The sequence below is a fragment of the Ixodes scapularis genome, unplaced genomic scaffold (genome assembly GCF_016920785.2).
Source record: "Ixodes scapularis isolate PalLabHiFi unplaced genomic scaffold, ASM1692078v2 PGA_scaffold11__112_contigs__length_91849675, whole genome shotgun sequence".
NCBI lineage: Eukaryota > Metazoa > Arthropoda > Arachnida > Ixodida > Ixodidae > Ixodes > Ixodes scapularis.
In genome coordinates, this window is record NW_024609837.1 from 9,228,483 (window position 1) to 9,245,281 (window position 16,799).

The 16,799-nt window shown below is 49.6% G+C and overlaps 1 protein-coding gene across 1 annotated transcript; it reads right to left on the reverse strand.

Annotated features, from left to right (window-relative positions):
• Positions 1-1,436: 1,436 nt before the first annotated feature.
• Positions 1,437-9,884, reverse strand: LOC115315268. Its single transcript, XM_042289133.1, has 3 exons — positions 9,433-9,884; positions 8,113-8,192; positions 1,437-5,290 (listed from the first exon to the last, which is right to left on the reverse strand). The coding sequence occupies exons 1-3, from the start codon at positions 9,882-9,884 to the stop codon at positions 1,707-1,709; spliced, it is 4,116 nt and encodes a 1,371-aa protein (XP_042145067.1). The 3' UTR covers positions 1,437-1,706.
• Between the last annotated feature and the right edge of the window lie 6,915 nt (positions 9,885-16,799).

Consider the following 16,799-nt stretch of genomic DNA (forward strand, 5'->3'; position numbering starts at 1 on the left):
TTTTTCGGAGCACGAGGCGCGTGGTTGGTTCCGAGTCCTCGCCGGACGCTGACGTCAGCGCTCGCGTCCAATCCACGCTCCGAGTGCGTGCCCAAACAAAATGGCAGACGAGGATCATTGACGCAGGTGCGACTAGATGGCGCGCAGTTTTAAAAAGTCTCTTGCGATGAATATACATTCAGATGATTGCAACTGTTTCCTTCTCGTCGCCGTTTTTTTTTTTTTTTTTTTTTTTGAGGGGGGGGGGGGGGGGAGGGGGTGAGAAGAAGGAGGGGGGAGGCACTTAACACAAAAATTTTGTTGGAACTACGAGGGTTTCCTCTTGCCAAGGGACATTACCTGCGAAATAAACTCACAAAAAAGATTGTGATTCCAAAAAAAAAAAACGAAGTGTTGTCGTTGACAGTAGTCGTCTTAGTGCTATGTCTGTGATTGTTCGTGTCAACATAAGAAGTGAACCCGACAAACGCACGGAATTTCAAGTTTTACTTTATTTCTAAACATCTTTTTCCGCGGAAAGCCACGGAGGGGCTTTGGAATAAAGACAATCTATTCTAGCTAAAATCCCGAAACTCTAAACTAAGGCGGAAGCGAGAAAAAGGAAACGAAAATGCGACAGACACTCTCAAACAAAACTCGAAACATGGTAAACCAAGAAAATTGCACCTGCAGGTGGTCCGCCATTTTCGTCTGACGATTGACGACGATTTCATCTTTTCCCCTTCTTGGAAACGAGCGAACTAGAAAAACAAATATTAATTGGCGGCATATAACTTATGGCTGACAGAAATGAATCTGTCTCCCAAGTTTTACCAACACGTTTAACGTTATAAGATATTAGCGCTCCATCGTGATTTCTATGCTCCAGAAATCAGAGGAGGCTCGTAATATGACCAACTATACTTGCAATGAAAGGTGAAGCATTAGGGATAATAAATCGACGTATAAAAGTTCCCTTTTTTAGCTTAGTTCATTCTTAAAAACGATCTGTGGCGTGTCAGAAAATAAGCACGTTTGTGCCTTTATGTTAGCAGTTAATAGATTAAAATGAATGGCAAAATAAAAACTAAATATGAATTTCGCGATGCTGCTAGGAATATAGCACTCGTCCGAGTAACTTAGCGGGCATAAGCGAGCAAAGGCGCGATAAGTGTACGCTTTGAATAAACATTCTTGCGAGTCATACCTTCCCCGAACCTGAGCAGACTAAAGGGACCATGACCCCCAACGTGAGTCAGGTGCAATGAGCGAATGCGCTTTACAGTGGCAGGCATCTGTGAAAATGCAAAGACCAAGCCCAAAAAGAATGCCGCTGGAGTTAGAAACTCCGTGCCTGGCATTAGTTATGAATGCATTATAATACGTCACAAAAACTTAAAGGCGAAGAGGCTTCGTTTTTTATGGCCGTTTGGGGTCCCTTTAAGTCTTCTGCGTGTTTTTATTCTTCTACCAAGCGGTTACTTAAAACTATTTCAAGGAAACCGTAGCCGCTATAGTAAGGACCCTGGTGGTTAAACCGGTAGCAAGAAGCAGCTGCTTGTAATCTACAGATACGTTGCTCCATCTGTAAAATGTGCACCGCTTCTTGTAGACCATGAAATTCGGCTGGTATACCCATTACACTCATCCGTTGGTTCATTGAAAAACTGATCTGCTCCTAATTTGTCAGGTGAAAATTGGATACTTGAGATATGGTAGCCTATCTCTCACTGCACTGCAGGCAGATAAAACCTATGTTCGCCAATCACTTCCTTAAAAACGTACTCCGATTTGTCCGTGTTGAGAAAAGCGGCAGGACACTCGTCCGTAGACGCCCCGGACAGTTCTGCTACTCTTGAATACTTCCAGTGCTTGGCAGCCCGGTCCTGATGCTCCGCCATCGAAGAGGTCACGTGATGGAACTCACCCTCCCCCACCTTCTGGCTGGTCTGCGGTCTGTCGCGGGATGGCTTCCGCAACCGCGTGAACGAGTCGCGTTCTCTTACGTTTTCCACTGATCTTAAAACTTGTGCTGAGTCATCCTTACGTCCGGAGCCCCGACTACCCGGAGAGGACACTGCCTCAGGCGCCGGAAAGATGATGTCCTTGACGACCGCTTCCCTCTTGACTGGCTTCGTCCGCTCGACGACTTCGACGTTCTTTCTGTGGCTCCGTGAGGTGAAGGAGTCCTGGGTGGTGGTCGAGAAGGTCATTTCTCCGGTCACCTTCAGGTTGTCCGAAGGCCGATAGGGCTCGGGTTTCGGAGGAATCTTGACCTCGCAGTAGGCTTCGCCCGACGTGGTCGTCTTGGGCATCGGGTCATCATCCTCGCCAAGTTTGCGCAGACATGGTTCTCTCTTGATAGGCTTGACTCTGGCCGTCGGAGTGACCTTCTTGAAGGTTTCTCTGGTCGTGGTTGACATCTCTGTGGAACACTGTTCGTTGCGAATCTTGAGGTTAGACGTGGGTCTGAATGGCTGAGGACGTTCGACCGTCACTGGTTTGAAGGCAGCTTGCGTTGTGGTTAAGACGTCACCGAACGGCCGATGTTGTTTGTCCGATTTAGGGTCAGCACCTTTTGGTCGTGTGTAAGTTTTGAACCTGTCCCGCTTTGTTTTCCTGTAATTTTCTTCTACTCGCTCTGCGTAGCGTCTTTGCTCGTGTTCCCATTTCTTGTACTCCGCTTGCGAAGTGGTGTGGTAGTCTATGGTGTCTTCACCGAGAACTATGCTCGATTCTGGTTTTCTGATAGGGTAGCGAGCTTCTACGGATGATGGGACTTCTTTAGAGTAGCCAATTTTGTCTTCGTTTCTAACCACATAAGAAGAACTGTCTCCGCTCAGTTTCAACGTCGACACTGGACGAACCGGGACAGGTACTTCAATCACTGTCTTGGGAGCGTATTCGTTCTGATTGCTGGTATCGAACGTCATGTGTCCCTCGGAGGTGATATTCGGCTTTGGGTAGTATGGCTTTCGGGGTTGAAAGGAGTCTCCAAGACTGTCTTTGAAAGCATCGGCAGTGGTCGTTGTGAAGTCCCGGCCATTCTCACCATCCACAACTCGAAGTGACGTCTCCGGTCGTACTGGTGCAGGCCTTTCGAATACCTGCCCATGAGTTTCAGCCTCAGCTTCCGGTCCAAGTGTTTCCCTCCCCTGTAAAACTTGTTTTACTGATTCTTTAACTGCTGTAGTTTCCTCAACCTGCGCCTGGCTTCTCTCTGTGATTTCTGCCTGCTGTGGGACATCGTTTTTATTAGTGGCTCTTACATATCGGGTATCGCCCAGTTTTAAGAAGCCTTCTTCAGCTCCTTCTTCAAGCACTTTTGAGAGATCAGCTGTAAAGTCTTTCGTCTGCTCGATTCGTTTTTCAAAACTGCTCTTTTGCTTTCTGAAATTCTCGATGTTAACTGAACGCTTATGTGAATCGCCTGCTTCGTAATGTGGATGGCCTCTCTGAGATTCACCCTCTTCAGCAATCGTTTGCGTGGCAGTTGTTGCAGCGTTTTCTCTGCCACGTCCTTGAATCGTTTTTAATGATGCCTTTGAAGCTCTGGCATCCTCATGAACCTCAGAACCGGGCTTGCTTTTCTTTTCATTCTTACGCTTGCCCTGGGGACTAAGGAGACCCTGGATTTCCGCTATCAGTTCTGTGGAATCTTTCCTGCCAAAAAGTGAGATATGTGTCTTGCTCTTGTCGCCATTCTTAATCCTCCTTAACTCGTCCTCTGTCGCCGTGTACTTTTGGAAAACCTCGTGGCTCTGCGGTCGTCGTGGCGCCGCTGCCGTTCCCCGGGTGTCATGGTTCTTGTAGGCCTCGCTGTTGGTCGTCTTGTAGCTGGTGGGTCCCTCTAACCTCAAGTTCTCTTCTGGGAAGTAGGGCTTTCTGCGGCCTTTGAACCTCCGCTTCTGCATGACTTGGTCAATGTCTGGCTGAGTTCTAGTTTCTCTGTGACCCGCAACCAGCCCAGCTGCTTGCCAATGGTCGTCTGCGTCTTCGATGAAGTGAGAGTCCTTCTCTCGCAAGTGCCGCCTTCCTTTCCGCAAGGCAGCAGCGCATGGGTCACTGTCGGCCGAACTGCAGCCGCTGCTGTTTCCGAACAATTTGGACAATGATTTAGGCTTTACGGGCCTCACGCGCTCCATTTTCTTCTTGCAGTACTCCATTTCGTTGGTGGTATGCAGATCCATTTCTCCGGAAGCCATTCGAAGGTTGTCCTTGGGGTAGAATGGTATCGGTACATCCGGATGAAAATATGCTTCCATATTTGCCATTGATGTCCCGTGCGTTGATTTCCTTTTTTCTTTAGTCGGTCTAGAACCGGCTGTTTTCTTTTTTGTTCTTGTTGATTTCTTCCGGCTTGTAGGGTCCTCGGGCGCCACACCATATTCCTGCATCTCCAGTCTGGCTGCATCTTCGATTCCAATCTTCTGAGTACTCAGGTGTGACAGGTCCTGCTCTTGCTGTTCTCTTGTTTCAATGTGTGGTTCCTGGCTGGTTACAAGTGATTCTGCGGCTTCAGTAACGTCAGCTTCTGTCCGTCTTTTCTTGGAGTCACCCTCAGTTTCGGCAACTTCCACATCGTAAATTGGATCGTCGAACCTTCGGGGCCGAAGATGCCGGGTCACCGCCTCTGTCTGCTCCCAGGCCTTGAAGTCATCCGAGGCCGTAGTCGAGAAGTGTGACTTGCCTTCAAACCACAGACTTGTTTTGGGCCGGTGCGCCTGACCTCGGGAACTCGATGCCTTCTTCAAACGAGCGTCTTTAAATGCCCCAGCTGCTGCCTGGTCGACGTGCTTGGCAGAAAAGTAGTCGGAACTAGTCGTAACGTATTCTTGGGCACCCTCTAGCCTCAGCGAGGTCTTCGGGCGGTACCGTGATGGCGGGTACCTCCCGGGGAAAATTTGTGCACCGTATTCTTCCTTCTTAGTATCCTTCGAATCTTGCACATCCCCAGCCGTTTGACCACGTCTGTCTTGATCCGCAGCTTCTGATGACCTCTCCTGGTGCCCTCTATCGAGTCCACGAGCGGACAGAGCTTGGTGGCCTGCCCTAAGATGAGAGGCCACGTCGTTGTCGCTGAGCACTTTGCTCCTGGACTTTTCATCCAGGGCTGCTGCATCAGTAGCTGCTTCGTTGAGGAAGGCTTGGGAAGCCCCGTGGCCTTGCCTGGAATGTACTCTCCGTCCTGAGACGGTTGTCGTTTCGCTGGCGTCATCTTGACGTTCGTTGCTTCGATAGGACCTGGTGATTTGAAGTACTCTGTCGGGCGACACCTCCCACTGCCTTCTGCCTGCAGCGTCCTTTTCATCTGAAATGAAAAATTTTAGGTACATGTTATTATCGCGGCATCATTGCCGTTTATCACGTGACTGACTATTTATGCACACTTGTCGTCACACGCCATATTCATATTTTAGAACCCCATTTTAGTGCGTAACGTTGTGGCGTCACAAGATATCCTGCTACACTGATATGACGACAGCTCACGCAAAGGTGACGAGTCGTTATCTTCGCACCGTGGTTTACAACTCATTAGGATGGCCTAAGGCTCCGAAGTGCCGCGAGTGACAAGAACATTCTAGAGAAAGCTGTAAGTATTTCAGACTGACAGACCGGCGAAGCTAGCAAAATATATAAAGTATAAACCGCATGTAAGCGATTGGGCGAACGACGAGGCAATCGACGGTGACGAGGACCCGCTATCTCTCGGTCAGTCACGCGACCGAGGCGAACAGCACAACAGCGACGGGACCAAGCGACCAAGGTAATGAGTGACGTTTTCTAGAAATCCACAAACCGAGCGACGCGACGAGCGACAATAAGAAATCTCCGTCGCTCGTCACTGACTTTCTTCGCTTGTCGCCGTCGCTCGTTTCGTCGCTCGCTAAATCGCTTCCATGCGGTTCAGCCTTTAAGGTTGTTCTCTCACTCTCTCTTTATATATATACACGGTGTTTCACGAAAGGTAAACAAATTCCAGATTGCGAAATCTACGCATCGCACCAAAAAAAAAAAAGGCTTGTGTCGTCTTGGTCCTAGGAGAGAGCCTAGTTAGGAAAATTATTAAAGTTCGGGATAATTATGCTGTTAATTATTTTCGCTTAATTATTTTCTTTTTAAATACTGAATTTAAAGGCATTATTTTATTTAGAATCTTACTGAGCATCATCGAAAAACACTAAATCAACAAATTGCGGAACGATAGAAGGCACGCGCGATATTTTACGGCTTTCTGAAAAATTGCACAGATTCAACGGGTTTTTAAGTTTCAGTTTGCAATCGGAGCGCTTCTCGGCACCGATGGCACCGCACCCCGTGGAGAAATAGTGCAACCAACCTCTGCTGCGCTGTCCTCGCGCCACGCCAGCAGAGGTTATATATATATATATATCCTCCAGAGATGCCAACACCTGCTAGGTAAAACGGCCGTAGTGCTAGACTTTTGAAGTCACCAACTGTAGGCCAGAGTGGGGCACAGAGCGGAAAAAAGTGCTTCCTCAGCGTTCGTTTATGATGTGTGTTCCGATCGACTGAACACAGCGGAAGGCTTCAGCGCAGCAGCACTGTACAATCTCTGACCCCCGGAAGGTGACTTAGATAACCTATTACAACGGCCTTGCTACCTACGAGGTGCTGACATAACCCGACTTCCCACCGCCAGCTCACGTTTCGTGGCCCGCCTTAATTATTCTTCACTGTTTATGGTGAGGTGAACCATAGCGGACGCTTCGAGCCATTCTAGCGGTAAGGATCGACGAGGGCACCGCGGGTGCGCCGTTAGCACCTGAGGGACATGGCCGGTAGGAAAGCGTTGACGTAAACACTTCCCATGGTGGGCGACCTTGAGAGACGGACGTACTTTACGACGCGAAGTTGGGAACGCGCGTTTTCTGCTGAGAGAATCAGGACGTGCGTTTCGGGTCGGGAGAACGTGGCGGTTCTGGCTGGCACTGTTTACATCGATGTAGGCTTTCTCCATCGCCATCGCGTGTTAGGGGCACGGTAGAACGGCAACGTGAGACCGCGTCCGGTGGAATGAATGATGGGTAAGCTATAGTCGGGCAGTACCCACGCCGAGGTCGGCTGTCTGACTTGCCTTGCGAGTTCTAGGTATCGATTGCTTCCATCTGAGCGCACTTGACCTTTGGCCGTGAGATATACGCAGATCGCGGGGTCTCACGAGGGAATATAGACAAATGCCCTATGGTGAGAAAGTTTGCCGATTGGTTGGGGACTTTCGGACAGTGAGAAACGCCTGTCTGACGACGTGATGAGGATTTGCCGGCCCGCCAGAAAGGGGTGGGCCAAGGAGCGATTTTCAGGGGAAACGTAGCAAGTGAGTTTCAGTTTGTGCTGGAGCTCGACAGCTAACGCTCCGGGATCGAGCCCGGTCGAGGGACTTTGAGGGACAATGTCCCCGTAATCGGAACTTAATCCCACGAGCCAGCCAACTCCCAAGCCTGGATAAACTAACTAACACCCGAGCCCTTTATTCCCAATCCCGTACAAGGGAAGTTACCTCTTGCAATATTATTTCGCTTGTGTATTTTCATTCGCTACTAAAGTATTCAATTATATATTTATTGAAAAGTAACTATAAGTTCAACTGAGTTAGTCATCGATGGCCACGGGAAGCTGCTTCGTCTCCGACGACAACCGCTCAGCTTCCCACAACGAAGTTCATCCTCCCATCCAGACCTGGCAACCCGGACGGCGCAAGGTGGCACAGCGAAGCGGTACTCCAGACAATGGCAGTAATGCGAGCCTACCACGTAATTTCACGCTCCGTGCGTTGCATCCGAAACGTCACACGGTCCAATCGGCGTTTGATTATATGTGATATGCTCATAGAGTCCCTTGCGATCTATCTTAGGGTGATACCTATAGTCTTAAGACAGCTTAAGAAACTTACGACAGCTAAAGAAAAGCACAGCGTTGCAAGTCCCGAGAATAGTGCCATTGCCCAGCAACCCATAAGGCTGCGGCGTTAGCGGATAGAAATCGCCGAAGAATCACGTCGCATTAAGCATGATCATGACAAGTCACGCCTTTGGTTTTAAGCTGTGGGTCAATATGGGGTAAATAGGATTCGGTCAAAAAAACCAAGATCTTAAGACGATGTATACTTACGAGCAGCGTGTGCAAGAGCCAGCGACCTGTGGATGTCTTTGAGGGAAAGCACTGACGACGCGGACCGGCATCTGTGTTTCCTGCGTTCCAGATCGAAAAAAAGTGCGCTATCAGAGTGCGTCAGGATACTTTTATTGCGCGACAACCATTGTACTTTATTAAGCAAGCCCATTATGTATACGCTCTAAAATAATTTTAAAACGTAGTGAAGTCGAACAGTGGTTCATCCATTGTGCATCTTCTACTAAAGCTTGATCTTTTTTTTTATTATTGAACACTAAGACGGATTATAAAGAGACAAAAGGGATGACCAAAGAAATAGACCATACTGGGACATATGCTACTTCGTTGAATCCATGAAGAAAATTCGTAAAACAGCTAAGTTGACGCATTTTTTTAACGTGAAGCGTTCTTTGGCTAGGTGTTCGGCATTTCGTGAAGCTCAAAACTGAAGCCTGGTTAAAAGTGTGGCCGCGAGGCTCGATACGTGGAGAGGGAAGAGGCCTTCGCAGAAAAGAAAGCGTTTGCGCCAGGCGGGAATCGAACCCAGACTACTTAGTTTATTAAGCGAGTGACTTTCCAGCATGTCAGAACACTTTTTTTTTTTTTTCAATAAGAACAATATATTTATTTATAGGAGTTTTACAGGTTCGCGGCGGTCCTAGTCAGTGTCTGCTATCGTGTAACGAGTGGAATACATTCGTTATGTATTCCATTCGTTTCATTTGATGTTTCATTGTTTGATTGTTTCATTTGATGGAACACATCAAATGAAACAATAACAGCAGGTCGAGGAACAGGTTCTACATGTTTCAATGATAAGAGGTAGAATGGAAAAAGTGAGCTATTTCGCCGGGAAAACAGGAAATGCAATCCATTGATGACTAAACACACTTTCTGCACTCTCAAACAAAAAATTTATTTAGGACATTTGGCCGATGACTTGTCTGATAATAAAAGTCGGAAAATGCGTTCGCGAACGACCTTTCTGCACTCCGTCGGACTTGCCCCTCTCTGCGCCCGAGGTGCGAAACGCAATCAATCACACGCCCCCGCGCCCCTCAACGCACGCCTTCACGCTGCGTCTCCAGATGGAGCTGGTAGTTCTCGCTCCGTGGTAGAGGACACTCACGGCGGCGCCCTCCGGCCTCCACTTGCATCTGCACGCATTGCCCCTGGTCCGTCGGCATGCCCGCCTGCCTCTTAGTCACCGAAAACAATATATTAAGTTTGGCCACGAAATAGTCCCATGGGGGGTGCTGCACCATCGCGGTGCGCTACTGCCAAAAGGAGCGGACACACAGGAACACCAGCACGCACCTCAAACGCGAGGTGTCCCTCTCCCCGAGATCGGGGTACTTAAGGTTAGCCCACTCTACGTCAAAAGCCGCCTTCAGCCGGAACATCGTCATCTTGTCCCAAAAAAGGTAAGCGTCGGAGCCGCGGACGAGGGCATGCTGCAGAGTTTGGGCGGCTCCGCAAAAATCGCTGTTCACCGACCAGGGGGCATAGATGTCTTTTCGGTGTAGCCGAGCCATCACAGCAAGCCCATCGAGGTGCATACGCATGAAGAAATCCCTGCTGGACAAGGGAACGGGAAAGCGGCGCACGAGCTTGAAGAGCCGCGGTGCTCTGTCCGGTACTGGCGGTAGCCGATATAGAGGGGGCGGGAAGGCCACGAACGTTACGTCCCAGTACAGACTCTTTTTGTCGACAGTCGTCAGGTACTCCCACGTCAAGTGGGCCCGGAAAAACTCGAAGGAAGGTACCATCTCGCTGTAAAACCGCAGCGCGGCCACCTTATTTTCACGCCCGTTTGTGTTTACCATCCACTTTCCCAGGTAAGGAAAGCCAAGGTGATGAAGCGCGGCCAGGAATTAGAGATCCTTCGCGTCCCGAAAGAGGATAAAACGCTGGACGTGGAGCTTCAGCACGACATTGACCAGGCCGAGTCCTCCACTCTCCAGATGAAGGAAGAGATTATCCCTTCGCGTCCGTTCCAATGTTGATCTCCAGACAAGGACGGCCCAGCCTCGATGCATCCTCTTGGCCGTGGCTCCAGGGAAGCAGACGGCTTGTGCCCTGTAAAGGGCGGACGGGTACGAGACAGCGTTGCAGACGTACACTGGACCGAAGAAAGACAGATGTCTGCACTGTCACGGCGAGAGCTTTGCTGCGATGGAGTTGGCCGTCCTCTTCCATACTGCCGTCCGTGGTTTTGTTGGAAACACCGATACGCCGAGATAATCACCAATCGAGGTGTGCCACTCGATGCCTGCGAATCGTTTTGATGTCGTCGCCCACCCCTCGAGCCACAAACCAACCGAGTTGATGTGGTTGATCTCCGTGCCAGAAGCTGCGCAAAGAACCTCGACGCGCCGCAGGGCGGCCTCTACCTCCGCCTTGGGAAAGGAGATGAAGGTCACATCGTCGGCGAAAGCGAGGACACTGACGTTCTCGTTCCGAAGTCTCAAACCCGCGATTTAATGATATCCGCCGATCGCGCTGCACCGCGGCTCCAGCTGCAGTACGAAAAGGATACGAGAGGGACATCCCTGTAGGACTGATTTTGCGACGGTGATCGGCGTTCTCTTTCTCAGTTGACCAGGAGGCACGTGCTGACACAGGAAATCGTGGGGCACAAGGTCGAAAGCTTGCCGCAGGTCGAGTTGCAGGACAGCAGGACGCTGATGACCCTCCGCGGTTGCCTGACAGGCACATTACGTGAATGTTCCTTGCCATGGAGCGACCTCGGAGCCCTTAGCCTTGGTGGGGTCCTATGACTGATTGCAATCCAATGCCCAGCCGTCTTGACAAACTTTTGACGAGAATTTTATAGTTGGAGCATACCACACTTATGGGGCGACTTTCCGTAACGTCGGCGACGATGAGCACAGTGTGGCTCTCTCGCATGCTCGGCGGAAATGCTTTCCGCTCCCTGATGTTTTCGAACACCCGCACCAGGGCCGGGAAGAACGCGTTGGAGAACAACTTGTCGAACTCCGATCCGATCTCGTCCGGGCCGGCTGCCTTGATCCGGGAAAGCTTCTCTATGGCCTCCGCAATCTCCGACTCCCGAATCGGGCAGTTCATGATGTCCCCTTTCTCCTCGTGCACGGTGGGCGAACCCCGCAGGACGGACTCGGAGGAATGCTCGTCCGCCGCCTCCTTCCGGAGCAGTTTTCTGTAGGATTCTTCGAAGGCGTCCCGAATTTATTCCTGCGTCGTGGCCACGCACCCTTAGCTCTCCACCTCGGTCGCGGTGTTTTTCGTCGCTCCTTTCCGCTCGTAGGTGCGAAAGATCTTAGACGGCTGGGTTTCTCTCTCGAGGGTTGGCACTCGGCTCCTTACTTGCGCATCTTCTTACTTGGGCATCCTTACTTCCGCACCGAACATCTGCTCCTTGCACTCCTGAATGTCCTCCCTAAAACCTCCGGGGCAGCGTTCCTCTTCCTCCAGAAGCGCCGTCATGGTGCGCGTGAGGGGAGTTCTCCCCCACCGCGCCTCGGACTCGCAGAGTCGCGACTTGAATTGCTCCCAGGACACGGAGTCCACTCAATCTCCCCGGAATTCCTCCAGCGCCGTTTGCGGGCCCGTCGACGAACTCTTCGCTCTCTAGAAGGCCGGCGTTCATTTCCTATGCCACGTCACGTCGTGCCCTGCCGACTCTCGGCCCGCCGGCCCTCAGCCTGGTTACGACGAAGCCCTGGTCCGAAAAGGACACGATCTTTGCGTCGTAGGACGTGATCCTGTCGGAGAGATCACCGGACACGTACACTGGGTCGAGTCTTGCCTGCGCCGTTCCCTGGCATCTTGCGAAGTGCGGCGAGAAGGTGTCAAGCGCCTCGGTCACGTTCGCCAGGTCCAAGTCCCTCACGTCGTCGCGAAGCGTCGCTGCGCCTATACGCCGGCCCTGGGGAGCCGTGAGTTGAGGTGGCATTTGGCGGGACAACCCTGCAGGGCGTCCTCTCTGCGTCCGGCAGATAGCAACTTACTTTGCCAGGCGTTTTTAAAACCTGGGTTGGCGCCGGTATCTCCATACCAGGAATAGCTATTGAATGTGCATGCCACGCGTTAAAGGGATGGTGAACCCAAATTTGCATTTCAAAAAAACAATGCTGGAGATGTAGGCGGGACGCTACAATCCCTACAACACTACTAGTAAGGCGATATCCCAAATGGACGGCCGTATTTTTGGAAAAAGAAGTCGAGATTGAACCAGGCCGACGAGGCGCGTGACCGTCAAGATACCTAGTTTCCTCCTCTCTTCGCTTCGCTCCCTCAAGGCCGCGAGGCGGAGAAGACGCGAGGCCGTTCCCTCCCCTTCTCGGAGAAACATGACGTCAACAATCCTGCCAATTGCGCCTCTTTTATTGAAAAATACGGTCATCCGTTCGAGATATCGCTGTATGAGTGATGTTTTGGTGTTTGTAGCATCCCGTTGCACGCTTTTGCCGCGTGTTTTGGGGAATCCAGATTTCGGTTCACACTAGCTAAACTCGCCGATGAAGAGCGCCGAGAGCGTTGACGCCAAACGTCTCAACACCCCCCCCCCCCCCACCAGCAATTTTCTATACATTTATATTTATTTTGCATTGTCGGGAGTAATTATACCAAATAAATATACATTATACAAAACTACAAACAATGTATACTTACAAAATAATTGCAAACGTTAATTACACTAGGTACCATAACTAGAATCTTGAAAACTTTAGAACATGGGGGGGGGGGGGGGGGGCGCAGTGACGCTTGCGCAGTCCAACCAATTACGTTCGTGAACAGTAACAGTGCAAAACGCACTACTTGAATGTGATATCATAATATGACGGTGATGGTGAATTCGTACCTTCTAATGTCGGATATTATAAATTCATTGGTACAGAATGAATACTGCAGAAGATGCGCGCTCAGCAGCAAGACCACCGCAACCGTGGCTCATGTCATCTGATGTCAGTGTAAGCCATGCACGGCTTCTCGCCGTCATTAATTAACAAACTGTTATTTTATTGTTGTTCGATTGTTTCGCGATGTTGAACTGTAATTTCACGCCCTTTTTTGTTTGGGAACAAACTCAGTGGCGCCATCTTTTCGGTGGCCTGAACACTCTTCCGGTCCGGGTATATTTTCTAAATTTTTACGCATCCTTCTTTCATCATAAAAGTGCACTATGTGTAACAGTGGCATGAGCGACCGTTTCCCGAAAATAGCGCGTAGATTTAATAGGGAATTCTAGTAGAGCGTTTCCGCAGCCCGCTAAACACCCAGAGAGCGCTCCGTAATCCGCCACAAGACCTTGTACTATGCAGACAAGGCTAGCGGCGCGCATGCGCAGCTGCGGCGTTTTCTTCCCGGATACCGTAGCGGAGGAAAAAAACGATCTACTACAACTCCCTAGTCTCGCAGATACTGCGAAACCTGCCGTCTTGTTGGGAACGGGAAGTGTTTGAGGGATATTTGCACGCTGATGACACCACGTTTCGACTCACGCAAGAAAGAGCAAATACCTAAACAGGCACCCGTTTTTATTTATTTTATTTTTTTTTTTAATTTAGGCATGATATATTTTTAGGCGTGATATTTTTTAACGCTACCCTCTAAACCTAAAATGTCCGTCCGTCCTTACGTCCCTCCGTCCGTAAATTGTCCGCTAAATATAGCGGAAAAATTGGCCTCACGTGACGACACGCGACCTTTATACCTTAGGTAAATTGAAGACAGGTCACCTACACGTCAACTCAGTTTTCCCGCTAAATTTAGCGGAAAAATTCACGTCTTGCGGCCAAACCATCAATTCAGTTTCTCCGCTAAATTTAGTGGGAGACTGACGTCACGTGAAATCTACACCAATTCAGTTACCCGATAAATTTAGCGGGGAAAATCGTCGTCACGTGACTTGTCGTCACGTACACGTATGCAAACGTTCATTTTCCACCGCTAAATTTAGCGGGAAAATATACGTCAGGTGTCCACACCAATTCCCTCACCAATAGACCTTTCCGGAAACATGTGGTGCCCCCAACGTATGCTTCACGTATTGTGACGTTCAGATGTGCGGCACGTGAAAGTATCCAAGAAGCGACGGCGAAGGTGACGTTGGTTTAACAGTTCGTGATTTCAGAACGCAGAGAAGGCAGAAGGGAAGCAAAACGAGGGAGTGATGACATTCTTTTCCGTTCGCTTAATTTGTGCGTGTGTTCCGAGCTCTTAACGATGAGAGAGAATGAATCGTGCCGCTACCAGGATGTACGAAGCGTTCGAGCCGACACACGAGCGTTCATCCGATCAGCCCCACCCTTCCTTCCCCTCGTCTATTCTCTATAATGCATTATATGCTTTGAAGGACTTTAAAGACACGCAGCGCCAGTCAGCGTACCAACACGCGTACAGCAAGAATGGTGTACATGCTTTCGTATTCACAACTCATAAGAAGTGCTTAGGTGTACCACGATCTTTCTTTTGTTTTTTTTCTCTCGTTTATTCGTGAAGCTGTGTGACGTTCGGTGATTTTAATAGAACGTTTTCGCGTACCGTTTCAGTGATAACCTTACCGTTACCGATACTTCCACGCGACAACAGCCCATGCGCAGTCTAACCTTGCGCTTAATATATTTTTTTAAAGAAAACGTTTTAATAACGCGAATGGAATGCACACATCGGGGGCTTTTCTTTGCGCTATTCAGTTTTGTCCGATTGCGTGCGTCAAAACTGAGTAAACCGCGGGCTGTCCTGACATGCCCGGAACGTGGAGAGAATTTAGGTTACCGGTTTCAATGACCCCTCCCGAGCAACCCGGCTGCATGCGGGGCAATGAAGCGATGCGCATTGATTTCGAGGAGCGGTGGGCCACGTTGTACCGTAGTCGCGACCTCCACCTACTGTCACACGGTGGTGTCAGTTTAACCGGCGCGTTCCGGTTATAGACACCAACTCCTGTTCTCTCGCGTCGCATAAAGGAGATGACGTCAGAAACATGACTGTACATCGAAACATGCGCAGATGTTCTCACTGAAAGAAACTGACTGCTGCCCATACGTTTGTCCAAAGTCTGGTCAAACCTGCTTGATCGTAAACAGGTCTAGGCCAAGTTTGAGGCTTATTTTGTAAAAGTTGGGAGATATGTGTTCTTTACCCGTAATTTTTTTTTCTTAAAATTTAAAATGGCGCCCGCACTTAAGACAAGTCTCCATAGAGGACCCAGAATAAACGAGACGCTATCTGTCCCTGTTACTTCCTCTTCCACTAAACAAAAGAAATCCTTATTCTGCCCCAGTTTTGGGTTAATATCATCATCGAAAAAGCATTCGTACAATTCTCACATACAACTGGAAATGCCGGTTATGTGGCTGTCGAGGCTATCCAAACGATTCTACAACCTGGTTCGTATCGCAAGCTAAATTGCGCTGCACGTGGAGAAAATTAATCGCTTATGGAATTATTTGTTCTCAGTGTAGCCCACGTGACCATAAATTGGGTCGACTGTATGGAGCTTAATATCCCTCCGGCAGTTGTCACGCTCTATGGTTAATCCGTTGAGATTCCGACACGGACTGAGCATTGATGTGATTATAACCGAACCGCACCCCCGGTTATCAGTGCATGACCAGCGCCGATATTGTGAAGAGGGGGGGGGGGGGGGGGGGGGCGGGGCGGGCAAGCAAAAATTTGAGAGAAAAAAAAAATGAGAAAGAGGGAGAAAAAAGAGGGCATTAAAAGAGCAGTGATAGAGTTCACACCGTAGAAGAGCCAACCATTGTTTTTTTGCCATCCTTTAGCTGCACGAATTAGGCACAAAAAATGACGAAGTGGGAAGTGCTTTCTTAAGAGGGCGCGGTACCTCTATTTATTCGTCCGTTTCAGCCACCAGATGGCGCGCGGCTCGAAACGTGGTTGAACGCGCAACTTCTAGATGGCGCCAGTATCGAGGTGTGAAAAGGCCCGCGTTATCCGCTGCGTGAAATAGATCCCGAAATCTGCCGTGTTCTCCCGGCGGAGAAAGTTTCTGCATCCCTCGCGCGCGTTTGGTATGTACGCGCGGTGACCGAGTCCGGCCTCTGCGCTGTGTGATGCAGTGGGTGGCGCTCGTTTCTGTTCGGAGGTAGGAATAAAAATGCCGGTCCCCTTTTTTACGACGCTCGTTTCTATAGCTTGTTTTTCTTTTTTTTATCTCAAGTGACCTACAGTACCGCCTGTTCGAAATCGTCCTTTGCGGTGAGCGATTGAGAGTCAGGTTAGCATTTTATTTGGGTCAGCACTACACGTTTAATGGAGACCTCGGGCGGCGATGTAAATATGCATTGCTTCCCAAAGTGTGTCCAAGGTGCGCAATGACAATTGGAAAGGGTATTGAAGGCGCGCGACCGTCGGTTGGTAAAATACGTGCGTTAGATTGACTTATTCAGTCTAATCATTTTTGCCAATGTCTTTTATCTGTTTCGACAAATGACATGGTCGAGTCTATTGATAACCTTAGCTAGATTGGACGTACGGAGTGTCCGGGCTTTAAATAAATTTGCTTCGTTTATGTGAATGAATAACTGTTTTCTCTTTTCCTTGCTCGGTGCTATGCAAAAATCGCTGAGATGTTATGGTAGCTCAGTGTGGCGGCGTTTTGCACGCTGACTCGCTATTGCATTCGCTGTGCACAATATGTGTTCAGATGGAATGTGCCAAATCGTATGTCCGAT